The sequence below is a fragment of the Etheostoma spectabile genome, chromosome 5 (assembly GCF_008692095.1).
Source record: "Etheostoma spectabile isolate EspeVRDwgs_2016 chromosome 5, UIUC_Espe_1.0, whole genome shotgun sequence".
NCBI classification, from domain to species: domain Eukaryota; kingdom Metazoa; phylum Chordata; class Actinopteri; order Perciformes; family Percidae; genus Etheostoma; species Etheostoma spectabile.
The window spans coordinates 33,047,674-33,064,664 of NC_045737.1; the positions used below are offsets into that span (position 1 = coordinate 33,047,674).

The window sequence follows — 16,991 nt, forward strand, 5'->3', positions numbered from 1 at the left end:
CTCATCACATATCTCTACATTACTGTACAGATTCACAATATTTTCTGTTTTTCCTTGATGAGAAAAGGCATAACCTGATGAAACTTGTGACATTTGACATATCATTGCTTGTCATATGCCAATATTTAAAATCATGTCAAAACTGTGATGTGCCTCTCACATTTTACTGCATGGCTTGTAATGCTCACCTGTCGTTAAAAACCCTCACTCTGGCCACCAAAAACACACAAGTCTAAAACCAAATGTGGTTCACACACTGTTCTCCTGTAGGCCCTCACATGCCAAACCACCGGTCTCCAAAACCATGACAGGAAACCAAAAACACACAAGTTCAATTACTCAAATATTGGTTCACACTGTCTCACTGTATGCCTAACATGCCAAACAGAACCGGTCTCAAAAACCATGACCAGGTAAACACAAAAACACACAAGTCTAATGATCTCAAAGTATTGGTTCATCACTGTCTCACTGTAGGCCTCCATGCCAACACCGTCTCCAACCATGCCCATGCAAACACACAAACACACAGCCATACTGAATCTTAGTCATATACAAGAGCTGTAAGTTACAGTGTTTTTTCAGTCATTTTAACGCACTTTCCTGTGTTTAAACTACACTACAGTGGACTGACAACCTCTTTGAGCAAGACGCGGAACATGGCTGCTGTGTGCAAAAATCTATCACAATTGACCAAAACAACAAAACTGAGCTACAAAAACACTAGAACTGAAAAAGGGAATTTAAATAAGATCAGCATATTGGGCTTTGGGGGTCCCCTTTATGAATTGGCTTCAATGCAAACACACCTCTCCCTATCATTAATAACGAATAACAGTTAATAAAACCAAGTGTAAAAAAGTGAAATGATTACATAAAAAATTTAAATCGTGATAAAAAAGACAATCCTCCGGAAAAAGGTGACATTCATAAGATCTGCTAACTCCACTCATCACATATCTCTACTTATGTACAGATCACAAATTTCTGTTTTTTCTTTTATCCTTGATGAGAAAACAGGCATACCTGAAGAAACATTTGTAAAATTTGCCCCTCATACTGCTTTTGTCATAAGCCAATATTTAAAATCATGCCCAACTGTGATGTGCCATACTTATTTTACTGCATGGGCCTTGTATGCTTCACGCTGTCGTTATAAACATCACTGGCCCACGAAAAACACACTACCAGCTAATATCTTAAAGTAATTGGGTCACACTGATCTCACTGTAGTGCCCTCACATGCCAAACACGGTCTCAAAACCATGACCATGCAACACAAAAACACACAAGTCTAATATCCTTAAAGTATTGGTTCACACTAGTCCTCCTGTAGGCCTCACATGCCAAAGCAAACCAACACCCCGGTCTCAAGAAAAAAACCAATGACCAATTGCAAACACAAAAAACACACCATCATTAGCTTAAAGTATTGGTTCACAACTGTCTTCACTGTAGCCTCACATGCCAAACCCGTCTCAAAAACCATTAACCATGCAAAACCCAAAAAACCACACGTCTAATTCCTTCAAGTAATTTGGTTCACACTGTCTCACTGAGGACTCACTGCCAACCCCCTGTCTCAAAAACCATTACCTGCTTATTCGAAATCGTATAAACTCCCAGGAGCTGAGACACTTGGTAAAACAATTGGAATTGACCAAAAATGCATAAATAAGAGAGCATCATATAAAAGATGTATCTTCTGGTAGATTTACAGCCAAACTAACACACAGAACTGCAATCATCACAAAAAAACAGATGACAATCATATATTTATATATCTTTTTCTTTCAAACTGTGTTTAAACTGTTTTTTGAACAAGTTAGTTTTTTCTGAACGACAAAATAATGAGTAAATGTCCATCACGAGATCCAGCGTCTAAGGTGTCCGTCTTAAAATTCACGTCTGTTCATAAAGCTTGAAATCAAATATAGTATGTATAACACATACGCCTTCTTATTCTATCTCACAATTTGAATCCCAGAATTTATATGATTGATATAAATAATAATCTATACAAGTATCTCACCTGATGGAGGATTGCAAATAGGAATCTCCCCATTAAGTTTAACCCAGTAAATATTTTTAAATAGGAATGAAGATCATTGAGGATCACTCAGTTATTACTTAATTTTTCTCACCATAGAATGATGTTAGCTTCATATATTCTGTACTTAGGACCCTGACGCAAACAGTCAGCATTAGGGAGCAAGCTATCTTCTGCTTCCTGTTTCTAACCCCAGAGAGAGAGAGAGAGAGGAGGTATGAAAGTGTTAGGAGCGACTCGATCTCAGCGGTGCCCCGTCTTGTGACAGGTCTGCCTTCTCATCACTCCTAGGGTAAGCCTACTTTACACACACACATCACACACACCCACACACAAGGCACACACACACACATACATGCATAATGTGGTTTTAAGAGACCAATTTGCAGATTCTTGCGTGGGCATTGGTTTCTGAACCACACCTACGCAAGCACTGGAAACTAAAAGACCTAGCCAATTTTGTGTTACATGCGAACACAAATCTGCCTTCAAATCCTATTTTTTCCTTCTAGAAAAATATGTGACCTATCACAGGCTTACGGGTCACACAAATGGATGGTGTTTTTTTAACAACAGTGTTTTATGAGGTCTGTTTACAATATCCGACACACCCACAAACCAGGTAACGGTATAAGAGGACTGCCACCATTACAAGACCTATAATAAGCTACTAGATTTTAATTAAGGGAAAGAGAAAAACAGGAAAAGAGAGGGAAAAGGAAATTTAGTGATCAAGGTGAACTTATGAGACCACCGTTTTACAAACACACACATACGGAAGACCGCAGTTAGACTAGTGCTAAGTGTAATTGTACTTCGTCACAGCATGTGCGGGGTGAAGGTCCTTGGGTCATGAATGTGCTGATGAAATGGTCACTTATTACGCTGGCTAGTTTTTGTTTTATTTATTTTATAAATTTTTATTATTTTTTTTTTTATTTTAAGTTTTTTTTTTTTACTCTTTTATTTTTTTCCTTAGTTTTTTATTTAGCACCCAATCCATTACAACAAACGTTTCTCGCGAGAATGTAGCTTACGGGTAAGTGGGATGACCATTAGCAGTGACGAAAAGTAAGATCAGGGCACAACATAATACAATAATCCTTACCATCATAATATGATCACAGGGTCGCCAAAGGGGGGCGGGAATTGGATTGAGCTGAGTTTCCCTAAATGAGTATGGTTACTGGAGTCAAGTTTGAATATGATGTTGGTAGACAAAGGTCCTGACGCATCTAAGCAAAGTTTTTGTCTATAGACGCCGTATAGTAAATCTGTTATGTAAGATGTTTGGATCTGCCATATGTGGGCATGTCTCAAACTTTTGGCATTATCTGTTTGGTTTCCCCATAGGACACCACTTTAGAATTGAAAGGAGCATCAGAAACTTATGTGTACTGATCATCATTCACTTCTCCTTGATTCAAGTAAATAACATTTTCAACGCAGACAATCCTGGACTTATTCTACTATCTCCACTGATTCATTGGGCTGCATGATTAAAAAGGTGGGGCGGGTGGCTGGAACGGCGGTACAAAAAGTATGAAAGGTAACGTAATCGTGCTTTTTTATGGATGTTTTACATTGTTTTCTAATTGTTTTTAGAAGCTGATAATGCTTTTTTGATTGTTGAGTTTCAACCTGATAGACACTTCGAGTGAATAAAGTCAGAAAAGAAAGAAATGAACTGAGTTTCCTGCACGTATCTTTTTTTTTCTAGGCCTTTCAGTTTGGCATGTTAGAAGAGTTAAGAAACTGACCACACAAGCTTTGGTATGATCACCATGATATAGTCTACAAACACCAAAAACAATGGAGTGCAAATGCACCAGTTGTTGTATTGGAGCCTTACTCACCCATAAAAATGTAGTCGACGTTAGAGGTGATCCTATCAGGATTTTTTGGGCCGATAACCGATACTGATCACGGGCTATTTGAAGCCTTAAATTTTTTGTGTAGCATTGCATATTGATGTAACTATTCTTGAGAACATTAACTTTCACAATTAGGAGATTTCAATTTCAATTCATTTATTTCAAAGGGACAATGTGCAACATTGAACATATTGGAAAAAAAACAACATTATTGCACCCCAATTGCAGCCAGAGGCTGATTTACATTGGCTGTCCCCCCGCCAGATGTTACCGGCAACTTCCCAGAAAAACATTTTAAAAAATTACACTTAATAATATATAATGTATAATATAACGATTATTATTTGAAAATTATTTTTTGTTTATCGTCACAACGCTGGCTGCACACATATTGTTTTTTAGTGTGGGTGGCGGTTTTGGCGCTTAAAAGTCAGCCCCTTGTTTCTCACAAAGTCTCTAATGTTTTGGCATGTTCTATTTTTCAGTGCTGGCTGTTCACATTCTTTGCAAACCACACACTCCTTCTTGATGCTAAATGACCTTTAATTATGTGAGACTTGAAATGTCTCAGCACAGCTTTTTCTTCTGCTTTGGTCCATGGTCTTCGTGTCTTGTCTTTGCGTACTGAAAACAAACAGGATGACATAATTGTTAGTATGGCTGGCTACGACTTTCATCCGGATAGAAACAATTAACCATGACAATTAATAGTGGTTTTGTGAAAGTGACTTTGCCAGCTGTTTACTAATTGTAGTAAATGACGTATTTCCTGTATGCGTGTGTCTGTAATCCGTAAAACTGTTTCCACTGCAAAAGGTTGCATATTTCGTTCATTAAAATGTTGACTTTTCCACTTCCACCGTAAAACATTTCAAGCAATATTTCACGTTTTTTTATAAATTTCCAGCGTTTTCATTAAGATTTTTTTCCTCTGCAAATTGAACATAAAAACCCCACTTCTCTCTTTTTGTTGTTCTCTGTTTGTCTCTCTGTCCCTGCATGTTGATCTGATGATGGTGATGACCTCTTTGTAGGCCCAGAAACTTAACTGAAGGTTAAGCACTGGATATTATAAACTTGATACGTATTATAATGTAACTTGATCATACCATTATGTACAGGAGGGAGTCCATCTGCATCAGGAGTGTCCATGTCTGAAAAATGTGTAACAGAAGAGCATAGTAGATGCCTTTTATTAAAAAGTATTTGTTGTTCAATTTTGTAAAGAAAGGAATTGAATATTATTTACTATATTAGTACTATATAACTGAGGACAAGAACTGAGGTTCAATAAACACTAATATCCAACATCAGTTAGCTCAATAAAAGCAGAAATAGATCATATAGGTTTACATTGTATTGAAACTTCATTTCCTGATCCAAGAAAAGTTTCGGGGTTCCAGTGATTTTCAGTCAAATATGTCTTTAGATGGCTGTTTCACATTTATCTGCAACCTGTGAAGACCATAAGTAATATGGCCGTTTCCACTGTTCATTGTTTATGCTTCAGTCAGCAAAAATAGTTTTATATGCTTCCAAAACCATATGGTTTTTATTATAGTTCAAGCACTTTTCAAGCACTTTCAATGCCCATTTTAAAACTTTTTACAGCACCTTATACACAAGTTTTATTTTCAAAATCAAACCTGCCTGAATCAATGTAAATGGGAGGATTTGAGCCAAATGACATTCAGCTGGGTCATTCTGTGTCAAATCCGACTAAATCCAGGAAAACAACTCTCTTAGATTTAGCCTTGGTTTTGGGACACATTCTTAATATATATGTAGGGCAAGGTTTGATCAAAATCAGACAGTAACAACAACCCAGAATACTCTAACAGTGCACAGGCACCTGCCTGAAAAATAGCCTATTTTAATTTTTTTTTAATTACTTCATTGCCAAGACATATATGTATCTACTGGAATAGAGCAGTTTAAATATTATATAAGGCCACCCTCAACTTTACAGTGGGCTACTAGCTAGGTGTGGGGGTGGGGAAAATCGATAAACCATCGCAATATTTTCAGTGGCAATACTGTATCGAAACACAGGCGCTAAATAGGGATCTGTTATTGTGTATAGTGGTCAGTTTGTCCCATTTTGCAACAATTAAAGTGACATGAACAAACAGAGACATTTATCTTTTTAAATAAAACAGATCTGGACAAAGTTTCGTTTTAGGGACGTCATTTGAAATTGGGAAAAATTTGAAGTTGGAAAAAAGGTTATGAATTTCCCCCTGCCAGTGGGGCTCTCGGGCTTAGGAGGTTAAGAGGATTCTTAAGTCCTTAAGAATGTTTGAATCCGGGAAACGCGGCCATTGTTGTAAAGTGGCCAGGAGCTACACAAGATTAAAAAAATAAATGATGGAATAGGTAATAACTTAATCAATGGAGAGTGTCTAGAGCTAGTTTCCAGCAGTATGTACTATATGTACCAACATTATAGATCATATTCAAAGTACATACCGTTCAGTTCACGAGGACAATCTACCTCTGCTTTGTTGTGAATGTTTGTTGTGAATGTTTGTTCCTCCTCACTCTCATCATCATCATCTGTGACATCTGGACAAATAATGGGAAAGTACTTTAATTTGGTTAAAAAACAAATTAAAAAGGTTACATTGTGTAATATCTGAATGTTGGAGCGTTATGTCAATGTTACTTTGGTAACTGACTCCGTTTCTGGATCAAGTCAGTTTTCAATGAACACACTTTCTGGAATACCTCCCACTAATAGATCACCGTGATGATTAAATCTAAGTTTCAATGAATAAATAATAAATTCCATCTGTGCCAACATGTCCTATACTGCTTTTTACTGCTATATTTTACATACTGCCTGTCCAACATATAGTCTCATAGATGCTGTGTTGTCCAGGGGATTGTACATCAATGTCACTGCCACATTGGACTACGCAAGACTGGCCTGTAAATAAACACACGGAAACAGAGGCTGGGGCTTTCTGGACAGAAACCACAAAATTACATTTCTCACCTGATCTCAATAAGTCACCTTGTAAAAAAAATCTGACCTGTTTCACCAATTTATGACATAGGCTCATGTTTAAGGGGCAAATGTGAAATACGATCAGGACGTCGGCACAGGGTTATTATTTTGAAAATTTACTGGATGCAGACGCACCGCATTTTATCAGTGTAGGTGACTTTTCCCCCACTGCGTCCTGTGAGCAGACCTCTGTCCTGGTTTTGTTGTTGAAGTTTGTAAATCCGGCTAGTTTGCTGGGGCCACAAATAAAGAAAAAGGAAAAGCTGTAGCTGCGAGGTGGAGTGAATGATCAATGGTGGTGCTACAACTGTGGGTCAGGACACCGGTTTTGTGATGCAAATGTGTTACTCTTTTGAACACATTGTTTTGTCAAGCAAAACACTTTCTTTGTGACCCCAGCAAACTAGCTGGAATTACAGAACTCTACAACACTGAAGCTGAGGATGTCATAAAACTTCATGTCAAAAAATGACCTTAATAAGGCCTTTTCTTCAGCTCTTTTGACTTCATTTTTGTTCTGATATGCACTATGAACTGTAAGGTCTTATTTAAAAAAGTGTGTTCATTGAAAATCCAAATCAAACCAATTCATTCAAGACAGCTGGACTCTGATGAAGGTGTGGAACCATCTCAAAGCTGAACAAAGAAAAATGGACGGCGCCTGAATGACCTACATTAGTGTGAAAGCAAAGTTACGTATTTACTGAAGTATTTACCTGATAGCTTAATTAATTACTTTGAAACCACAAGATTCACAAAAGGCATGGTCTATAAAACTCCAGTAATGAAGCCCTCTAAAGATCCTTTAAAACCAAGATTTCTTTAAATACATACTATAACCCCTTTAGGTCTACATTTTACATAAATAACATAAGAATTTTAATACCTTCAATTTCGTCAAGAGATTTTCCTTTAAGCTCATGCATCTTTCCCTTTTCCAGTGCAAGGAGCAACTTGGAAATTTTGGCACTCTGTATGGTAGGCTCTGACAGACCGTAGAACTGTCTATGTACTGATATATCGTGCCCCATAAAATCAGCAAGCTGATCTAGTTCATTGCTCTTCAAGGTCAGGATTTGTGATGTGGTCGCTATGTCTTTGCGCAGTTGAGTTGATCGTAGATACTCTGGCCTCTTGGCACCACACTCATCTGCGAGCTGTCTGAGACACTGATGTCCTCTGTAGTAAGTCAGACAATTTGGTACAGCAAACAAGTATTCATTTTGGTCTGGGACACCACATTCTTTCCTCTTCTCAATCATAATGTTGAGTCCATTTACCATCTTAGGTGTCAGCAGCACTGCTACCTTTCTATCCCTTTTTCCTTTTAGTTCAACACGCTCAAAATAGTTGCAGAGTTTCTTTTCACACTCTGACAGCCCCAATTCATCAAGGGTGTTTGTTTCTTTGTTTCTTTCCAGAAAGTGTCTCAGTTTCATCTTTGAGACCTCCCCAACACGTCTTCTATTGAAAAGGACAATCTTGGTCAATGCGGCCTTTGCAAGGCTGGAGTAGTTCTGCACTGTTGTCTCCTTCTTTAATGCAGCAGTTGCTGATTCAACAGTTTTGTCAAGATGCTTGTTAAATTTCGTTACATCATCAGTGAGCGGTAATTTGGCTGTTTTGTTATATTTCAGGTCACTAATGGTGCTTAAGGCACAGTGGGATATGTACTCCGACCACTTTGCAGTACAAAGCTTCTGAAACGCCTTTGAGGATTTAATCAAGTTGTCATCTCCAGCCATAAGAGCATGACAATGAATGATGTCACTCACTTTCAACAGTGAGTGTCCAATTTTAAGTGCAAGGCTTGGAGTTTTGTAACAGTTCTTTTCTTTATCAAATCCTGCTGTTTCTTTTACTGCTTCAATTACTTCCATGAAATTACCTGGTTTTATGGCATCCTCTAAGGTTAGGATTAAAGACCTTTTGCGAATGGTTTGCAGGAATCTTCCCAGCTGACGGATTTTTTGGCGGATATAGTCATGTTTTGAAGGGTCATGTCCATGTTTTGCGAAAAGGGTGTCAGCATACCGAAGAAGGCAGAAGTCATTACGATAACCACTATTTTTGCCCAAAAAAATTTGAAAACCCCCCCCCCCATCGGCATGCATATGGCTTAACATTTTAAGGCACCCATCATCAACTGTGCTTGACATGCGCCTGGATTGCCGATTCTAGCGAGGCAACTCTTTTTCTTCCTTGAGATCCTGTTCCTCTGGTTTGAGGAGCACCTTTTCATATGTCGCCCATAGTCGGTCGCAAAACATACCCTTACAATGGATACCATCTTCATATTTTTTGCATCAACCTTCTTGGCTCTGCGCTTCCGCTTTGCGGTCTGACACTTCCTTTTTTCAGCACATCTCTTTTATACTCAAAGTTTCCCCTGTTGCGAAGTTCTCTAAAGCTTCTTCTAGTTGTTGAGCTTGCTGGGAGTCATTGTGTTTTTCCGGGGGGAAACTATAATTTCAATTCTTTTGAGCCTCTGGGGCGCTTTTGGGACAAAACCGTCTTGGTCTCAAAAACCCTCCCCCTTTGTGAGACCATAGTATGACCTCAGAAAGGCAGGGGGTTGGCCATTACTGTAAACAACTATATTACTGTTAGCACTAGAATCTATGTAATCACACATGTATTCATAATGCCTTATATAATTAATATTCAATAGTTAGCATCAAAAAGATTTATGTTTACGAGACCATCAAATCGTTCCGTAACCCGATTGGTCTCGTAATGCTGGTGAGTAAAACTGAAAATTGGTCTTGTAAACCATGTATGCCTACACACACACACACACCCACACACACACACACACACACACACACACACACACACACACACACACACACACACACACACCACCACACACACACACACCACACACACACACACACACAGAGAGAGAGAGAGAGATTAACCTGAGGACAGGAGCGAGGACACTGCCTCTTACCGTGAAGGACAAACGCAGCACTGCGTTGGAGAGGGGAGGGCCAGCGGCGGGAGGAATGAAATCCCACTACATAAATTTCATGAGCCATCTCACCTGTCTGAGCGCGACTCATCTGTGAGCCTAGCTGTGGAACCAGGGGGAGGAGGGGAGAGGGAAGGAAGGAAGGGAGGAGACAGGGAGGCAGGATGGGTGAGGGGTTGCCTTGGCAGCCAGATCGGGAGCCAATCAAACGTCAGCTAGGCCTATCCTTCCCATTCGTTAGAATAAGACGTGATGCGCTCCGAGGGTTGCTCTTTGAACCCTGAACACATCCCGCTAAACTCCATCCCCTGCTTCAACACACACACACACACACTCTCACTCACACACACACAAACCCCCCCCAACTTCACACATCAGCTCCCAGGTGAGTGCTGCTGGGGGCGACCTGAGAGGTTTTTCACCTCCACAATGTCATTCCGGGGCGTCTTGAGCTGTCTCCTTCGCTGTGTGCCTTTCTCCTGCACTCCTGTCTTTCATTACAGAAGCAGATGCCAGGGGAACACACTCCTGCTGGAGAGCCCTAAATCTCAGATAAGAACAAAACAGAACGAGCTCCAACTGAAGGACCTGCGTCTCATGCTCCTCATCATAAACACCACCAACGTCGTATCCTGCAAAACACCACGTTCACTTGTCTCGGAACAGGATTGCAATGCACCCAAAAGCTCCCAGTTGCAACAGCACAAAGAGCCGCTTCCTCAGTCTTCATGACTGCGCGACGTAAATGTAGTGAGTTTTAGATCTGACACTGTGGTGGAACAAAAAGCAGTCTTGAAGCAGGGAGGCTGGTTTGAGCCTAGTTTATTCCTCTCCAGCTGGGCTGTGTGCCAGAGAGAGGGATGGGGGACCAATACCTGCATGGTAATGGACAGCTTTATGAGGATGGAGTGATCCGATAAGCATCGGTGATACTAGGGCAACCAGGTACCAATAGCGACACCCTTTGCTGTCTCGCTCTCTCTCTCTTCCTCCAATTTCTTTCCCTGAAAAAAAAGAAGAAAAAAAAAAAAAAAATGGAGGAGATGTGTGAGGCCTGTAACCATGGTTACACATTAGCCCTGAGCCTAGTGATGCGGGATGAGGTTTAGAGGGAAAAGGCCAGCCGTTGTTTTGCATCAGTTCTGGTGAAAGGAGAAGCTTATAGGCGTAAAGTAGGCCTGCTGCTGTTCCATTGTTTTTATATATTTTTTTATATTCAGCCCTCATTCTGTTTGTCCCTGTTGCTGTCGATCCCGCTGAGGCTTGAGCAACTCCAGCAGAACAGAAGAGAATAATTCATATAAAAAGTAATAACATGCTGAAAAGAATACTCTGATTTCCCCCGTGTGTTACTTTTAACTAAATGCAGGCGTACTTGAGGGTGGAAGGGATACTTCCACTTAAGACCACCCATCCTCTTGAAGTCTCTTCCCTGCCCGATGGCTTACAGAAAAGACCGTGGCAAGCCAAGAAGTCAGCGTCCTTTGTGAAGCGGTGTGGACCCCCCCCCCTTTTCCTCCACCGCTCCTCTGAGGCCCATACGTGTGATGTCCTTACACCAAGCTGTCCACCCCTTTCTATTCACCTCCATCACTCTCATCCAACCCCCTTCCTTTTCCTTCCATTGCACCTTCATTCCCCTAGTCCACTCTCTTGCTCCATTAACCTACCTCCACCTTCCCTCTCTCCCCCTCTATCTATCTGCCTGTTCCACCCACTCATTTCACCATCTTTCTGTCAGAAACCCTCCTTTCACTTTAACTCTCTCCATTCTTCCCCCACTCTATAATTTCACCCCATATGTCAGCATCCCCCTTGTTCTTTGTCACTCACTTTCTATACCCCACTTTCTTTTCCACCCTCTGTGAATCTCCCTCGGCCTTATCTTTCCTCCCTTACGCCTAGCCTTATTTCTCTCTGCCTGTCTGCTTTATTAAAATATTCTGAATTGAATGAGCAGCTCCAGGAGATGGCTGCTTTGTATCGGTCTGTCTGTCAGTCTTTCTGGCTGAGTTTCTGACAGACAAGGAGCACCGAGGTGTCAAAACATCTCGCTGGCCATCTGACCAGAGAGAGACATGAATGCACTGGACAGCGAATCCCATCCACGCCAAATGGAAAAAAATTAATCTGATTAATATGTTGTCCTCCTTCTGTTGGCATCATCGACTGCCTAGGATTGCTCACCACAACACATTTACATAACATTTGTAGGTTGCTTAAACTACTGATATTGGAGCTAGGCCCGTTTGTAATGCTCTACCATAAGAAATAAATGTGCCCCTTTCTCATTGTCAGCAGCTACGTTTTCAAATGTCTTTTTAATGAAGTAGTTAAGCCACTCTATGATGTTCCACCACAAACACATACAAATACACACTTGGCAAACAGTATAAAGCAAGATGAGCTAAACGCACTCGGTTTCTCTATAATGATTAAATAACCTTCATTTAAACCCCGCGCATTGCAAAGCTGTTGATCAATTACCATGATTTAACGTATCGACTCTGGACATAGCCATTCCACCGACTTGGTGTCCTACTGTAGGATAGACGTTCCTTCATCACACCCTGGGGATGACTTGTGGCAGAATAAACAGCCATTTGGACCCTCGTCTCTCTCCGCTGTGACTCTTTCCATGGAAATATGCGGCTTGAATCAACGCTCTGATGACACAAAGCCATCTGTTGTTGTGTTAAGTGTGCTTGGGCATGAAGTGGAGAGAAAACACACTATCGCAGAATTTCTTTTTTTTTTTTTTTTTTTTAAACACAAAGCAGACACAAAAGCCCATGCACACACGGTGTGTAGTTGTTGTGCCACACAAACACACGGACACAACCACAGATGTACACACTAATACAACAACACACACACGCACCTCCTCCCTCAGTCCCCAGAGTCACCCATCCTGAAATAGCAGAACTGAGGCCTTTTCAGTTTTTCACTTCATAGAACAGAGCTGGGGAATCAAATAAATAATAGACAAAGAGAGAGGGATAGTGATAGGATGACAAGTCAATGCATCTTTTCTCTGCAACAGCGTGGCGCACCTCTGAAGAACCTCTGAATCCTTTCCATTATCCACATAGTGGTGAGGACCAATAGATTAAAACTGCATGGCACACACTGCTAAAATGAATAGCGCTAAAAATACATCCTTTTCACAGTGACATGAAAGAAAACTGCCTTTCCCCTGTCCAGTATTGAGCAGCCATTGATTCCAAGACAAAGGCTACACCTCCTCAAAGAGGTAAGAAAAATAGCAATCATACAGGCAATTATTTTCAAATGTGTCTGCAGCGGCCGATAATGTCAGTGCGCCTCTCTTCCCAAATAAAAGGGAGGGAAGGCAGGCGTCAAAGCTGCAGGCCCACTGCTGAAGACGAATGAGCCCATCCACAGAATGCTTTGCTTTCATCTGGGCAGCATGACATGACGCCCCATGCAGTGTGAGGCAGAGCCGGGCCTGGGGGACAGACGCACACACAGAAAGAGAGAAGAATATAGATTCTCTATTCAGCTCTATGGAGCCAACACCAAGGCAAATACCTTCTAAAGACCAGTGGCCAGATTGCCAGTGGCTCTCTCTTGTAGTCCTGCCACAGACAACAATCATTGGGGCTCCACAGCCTATAGCATAGTTTTCTCTATGGGGCAGCAGCACACAGTAGGCCTCTTTAGCTGGACCTTTTCTAAAGACAGACAGACATTCTCCCTCTTTAGGCGTCTACTTCAGACTCAGGCCTTTTCATTTTGATGTCCAGCAGCATTTAAGAAGAGGGGGATAGAAAGCTCTCTGCTGGGTCTAGCCTTCCACAGCGCTGAACTACTCTAATGTTGTGAATAGAAATCTTCACTGGACCGGCTTCAAAGAAGGAGAATCAAGAGGCAGCAATGAATGGGAATGGGCAAGGGAAGGAAGGACTGACTACCTAAGGAGAAATCTGGGCAGCTGATGAGATCAGATAGGGCAGAGACACATAAAACAAGCAATTGCTTCCTTTTATTATTATTTTTTCTCAGCAGCCATTAATGTCCTCATACGTGGCCTACCACATCCGGAAATGCTTATGCCCCAGTTTTCTAAAGTAAACAGATCGAGAGAGGTAGAAATGGGAGTAGCAAAGCATGGATAAAAGGTAGGGGAGGGATGGACTGAACACTAGGGATGGACAAATGAATAGGCTAAGTAGGCAGAGTTGAGAGAGAAAAAGAGAGGAAGAGGAGAGAGACTCCTCACCTACTTCAACCACTACTTATGTGCTGCAGTAGAAAGCCCTGCGGTCCATGCCTTAAGGCCCTGAGCCCACGCTTGGCCTATCAGTTTAAGATCAAAAAGAGCCCGCTTTAGCAAGACATACGGACTGAATAATGCATCTGCTTTATTTCCACAAGGCTGGACGGGGTGAGTGGCAGAGAAAAAGAGAAAAAGATGACACACACATTTTCCTATTTGTTTATTATGAACATATATAGAGAGAGTATGTGCCAGTCTGGAGTTTATGAGTGTTTGTTCTTAAACAAGTTTTTCTATAGGACAACAAGGCTCTCCACAGTGTCACTCACTGTGATTGGGCAGTCAGTACAGTAGCCTGTAGCGTGCTAGAAAATGGGCTTCTGTGATGTCTCATTTGAATAGTCTGACAGCCAGGGGTGGAGGAGCAGCCCTGTAATGAATTATAAATACGAGGTGGGTGCAAGTTTCCCCTTCTGCAAACTGCTGAGAAAAGGTGAAGCACAAAGTCAAGTTCAGACAGAAAGATACCAGGCTTGCAACCTGCCAGAGGTTGGCCCCTCTACAACTAAACAAAAAAACAGCTTGGTTTTACCCTCTGAAAAAAAAGTACCACTGAATGTATGCACTGTATGATATACTATATATTCAGGCTACGCCAGTTGAAGAAAGACTATCTATATTGTTAAGTGTGGCACCAAGAGAGGGAGACAAACACTAGCATGTGTAGGTGGGATATGATTATTCCCTGATTATTACTGTGTAAATCCCATATAGTGTCTGGAATGGGAGTGAACTCTCCTCAGGCATAATAATTCTGGCAAATATCATTAGGCATTACCCTTTGTTATAAATACGCCAAAGGTTCATGGCTGGTCAACCAGGGCCACGTTCAGCCCCAACAAAATGTAGCAACATGTTTTTTTAAACTGAAACAGGGGTGTGTTGATCCTTTTGTCTGCGCTCTGCCTTTTTATTACCATGAGTTTACATGCACGTCTCTGCTGATTGGTTATCCCTTGTGACACAGCCAATAAACAAGAGAATACACCCACCAAACAACAGAAAACATATCTCAAGGAGTTGCACACTGTTTCACACCATTCAGAGAAAACGTGTCATTCAACACGGAAACTGTAGCAACACAGTGCACACCGTTTTGAGATTGAACCTGCCCCAGCAGTATCATGTTTGGAGCGGGCAAAGGGTTTGCTCTTTGACCTGTGACCCCTGACCTCTGGTCAATAGTCTGGGAAGGACCCCTGCTAATGATAATTTAAAGTGGTAAAGAGAGGGGAAAGTGAGATTAGCCTGGACTTTGTTTTGGAGTTAAACAATGGAAGACTTAATTTACGGACATTTAGTGCATCGCTGTGTTCAAACAAGTTCACGTACAGGAGTGGATATGACACACACAGTCACTGGAGATGTGTGTTAATCGTCTCCTGCATACTTTGCACTCTTCATTGCCCTAGTGTCTCAACCTGTCTATATTGTTTCTTTTTATAGTGTGTATATATTGTTTGTTTTGTATGTGTAAAGGCATTGTGAGCAATGATGATGATCCAATGTAAAATTCCTCGTATGTGTCTTCATACCTGGCAAATAAAGCTGATTCTGAATCTCCTTTTTGTAACACACCTTGTAAAAATAAGTGTGCTGTGTTTTTCAAATTAAAAAAGGCCATGGATCGGCCACAAAGATCTCCTTTGCATGTGCTGAGGTGAGTCATTACTATGGCCTACAACTCTCCATGAATCCTATTCTAGACACACTACTTAAAGACAGTCTGTTAGAAAGACAGGACAACTCAAGGAGGACTTACAGTAATCCTGGGCATTTAGTTGGTTGGCAAACAAGCGTGTCCTTGGCCTTCTCACAGTCAGAGACGGTTTGAAGGACACCATTGGCATCCCGGTATGGATTAGCCTAATGATGACACCGTTCTACTGCTTGGCATGAGCATTACAAACTACGGCATTGCCCCCATGTCTCAGGGATTTGAACTCCTCCTAAATCCTCATCATCACAGACAAGTAATCATTTGATCTGTAACAGTGGAGGACTCTGTCCACTTTGAGGGCCAGTGGCAGTGGAGCTGCCATAAATTAGCCCCCCAAAATGAGGGAAATCTTACCTGCAGTGAGCTGCATTCAGTCCTAAATAATCTTATTAAAAACACTAAAATGATAACGTTCTTAGTGAGGCGGTTGCCCCATCTAGTGGCGAGCTCTTTATGCTACAAAGGTGAAAAGGGTAAATGTAAAGTCATATCCACAGCGACACATTTTAGCAAGAGAGCAAAAGGTACATGCAAAATACACAATACACAGCTGGAAAATCTATATTTTTAACCAGAATACAGTATCCGTAGCAAGCTATGACGCACTGGGTAAGAAAAGTTAGTTTGTTGTCATCATAGTGAACACAACCAGGGTCAGGGACAGAAACTGGCTACATTAAGTTCAGTCGCTGCATTTCATAAAGCTATCTTCATGTGTCTACAGGGACCGAGATTGTATATAAAGTCACGACTGGCTAATGTTAGCACAACAGGGCTTAATTTACCTGTCCATGTCTTCTGTTCTGGGATTAAGTAATATTTATTCCCCAAAGTATCTGTCCCGACGTGGTCGCGTACTATTCCAAACGTACGACGTAGAAGTCCAGCAATTCTGCTCATCTTCACAGGGCAACCCAAATGATTTAGGCTGTATTTCGTTTCCCTAGTTAGCTGTCCTGTTTGCCTTCTCAATGGGTTGTTGTTTATGAAGAGTTGATGGGTTGGGAAAAGAATGTGTAAACTGCTTAGTGATTGGACGGCTTCGCTTGACCAGCCAATCATC

The 16,991-nt window shown here is 41.3% G+C and overlaps 1 protein-coding gene and 1 long non-coding RNA gene across 3 annotated transcripts in view; both read right to left on the reverse strand.

The window, feature by feature from the left end:
* Positions 1-16,968, reverse strand: part of ndufaf2 (NADH:ubiquinone oxidoreductase complex assembly factor 2) — a 39,391-nt gene extending 22,423 nt beyond the window's left edge. The window contains exon 1 of one of the 2 annotated variants that reach the window (XM_032516149.1): positions 16,714-16,968. In XM_032516149.1, the coding sequence (XP_032372040.1) occupies positions 16,714-16,828 (115 nt within the window). In that variant the 5' untranslated portion in view covers positions 16,829-16,968. Of the gene's footprint in view, positions 1-16,282; positions 16,314-16,713 lie in introns of those variants that run through there. The other variant, XM_032516150.1, reaches the window with a different exon arrangement.
* LOC116689603 (uncharacterized) lies at positions 4,450-6,677 on the reverse strand. The gene is made up of 3 exons (XR_004332054.1): positions 6,394-6,677; positions 5,034-5,078; positions 4,450-4,548 (listed from the first exon to the last, which is right to left on the reverse strand). It is a non-coding gene; the product is annotated as an uncharacterized LOC116689603 (long non-coding RNA).
* Positions 16,969-16,991: the final 23 nt, after the last annotated feature.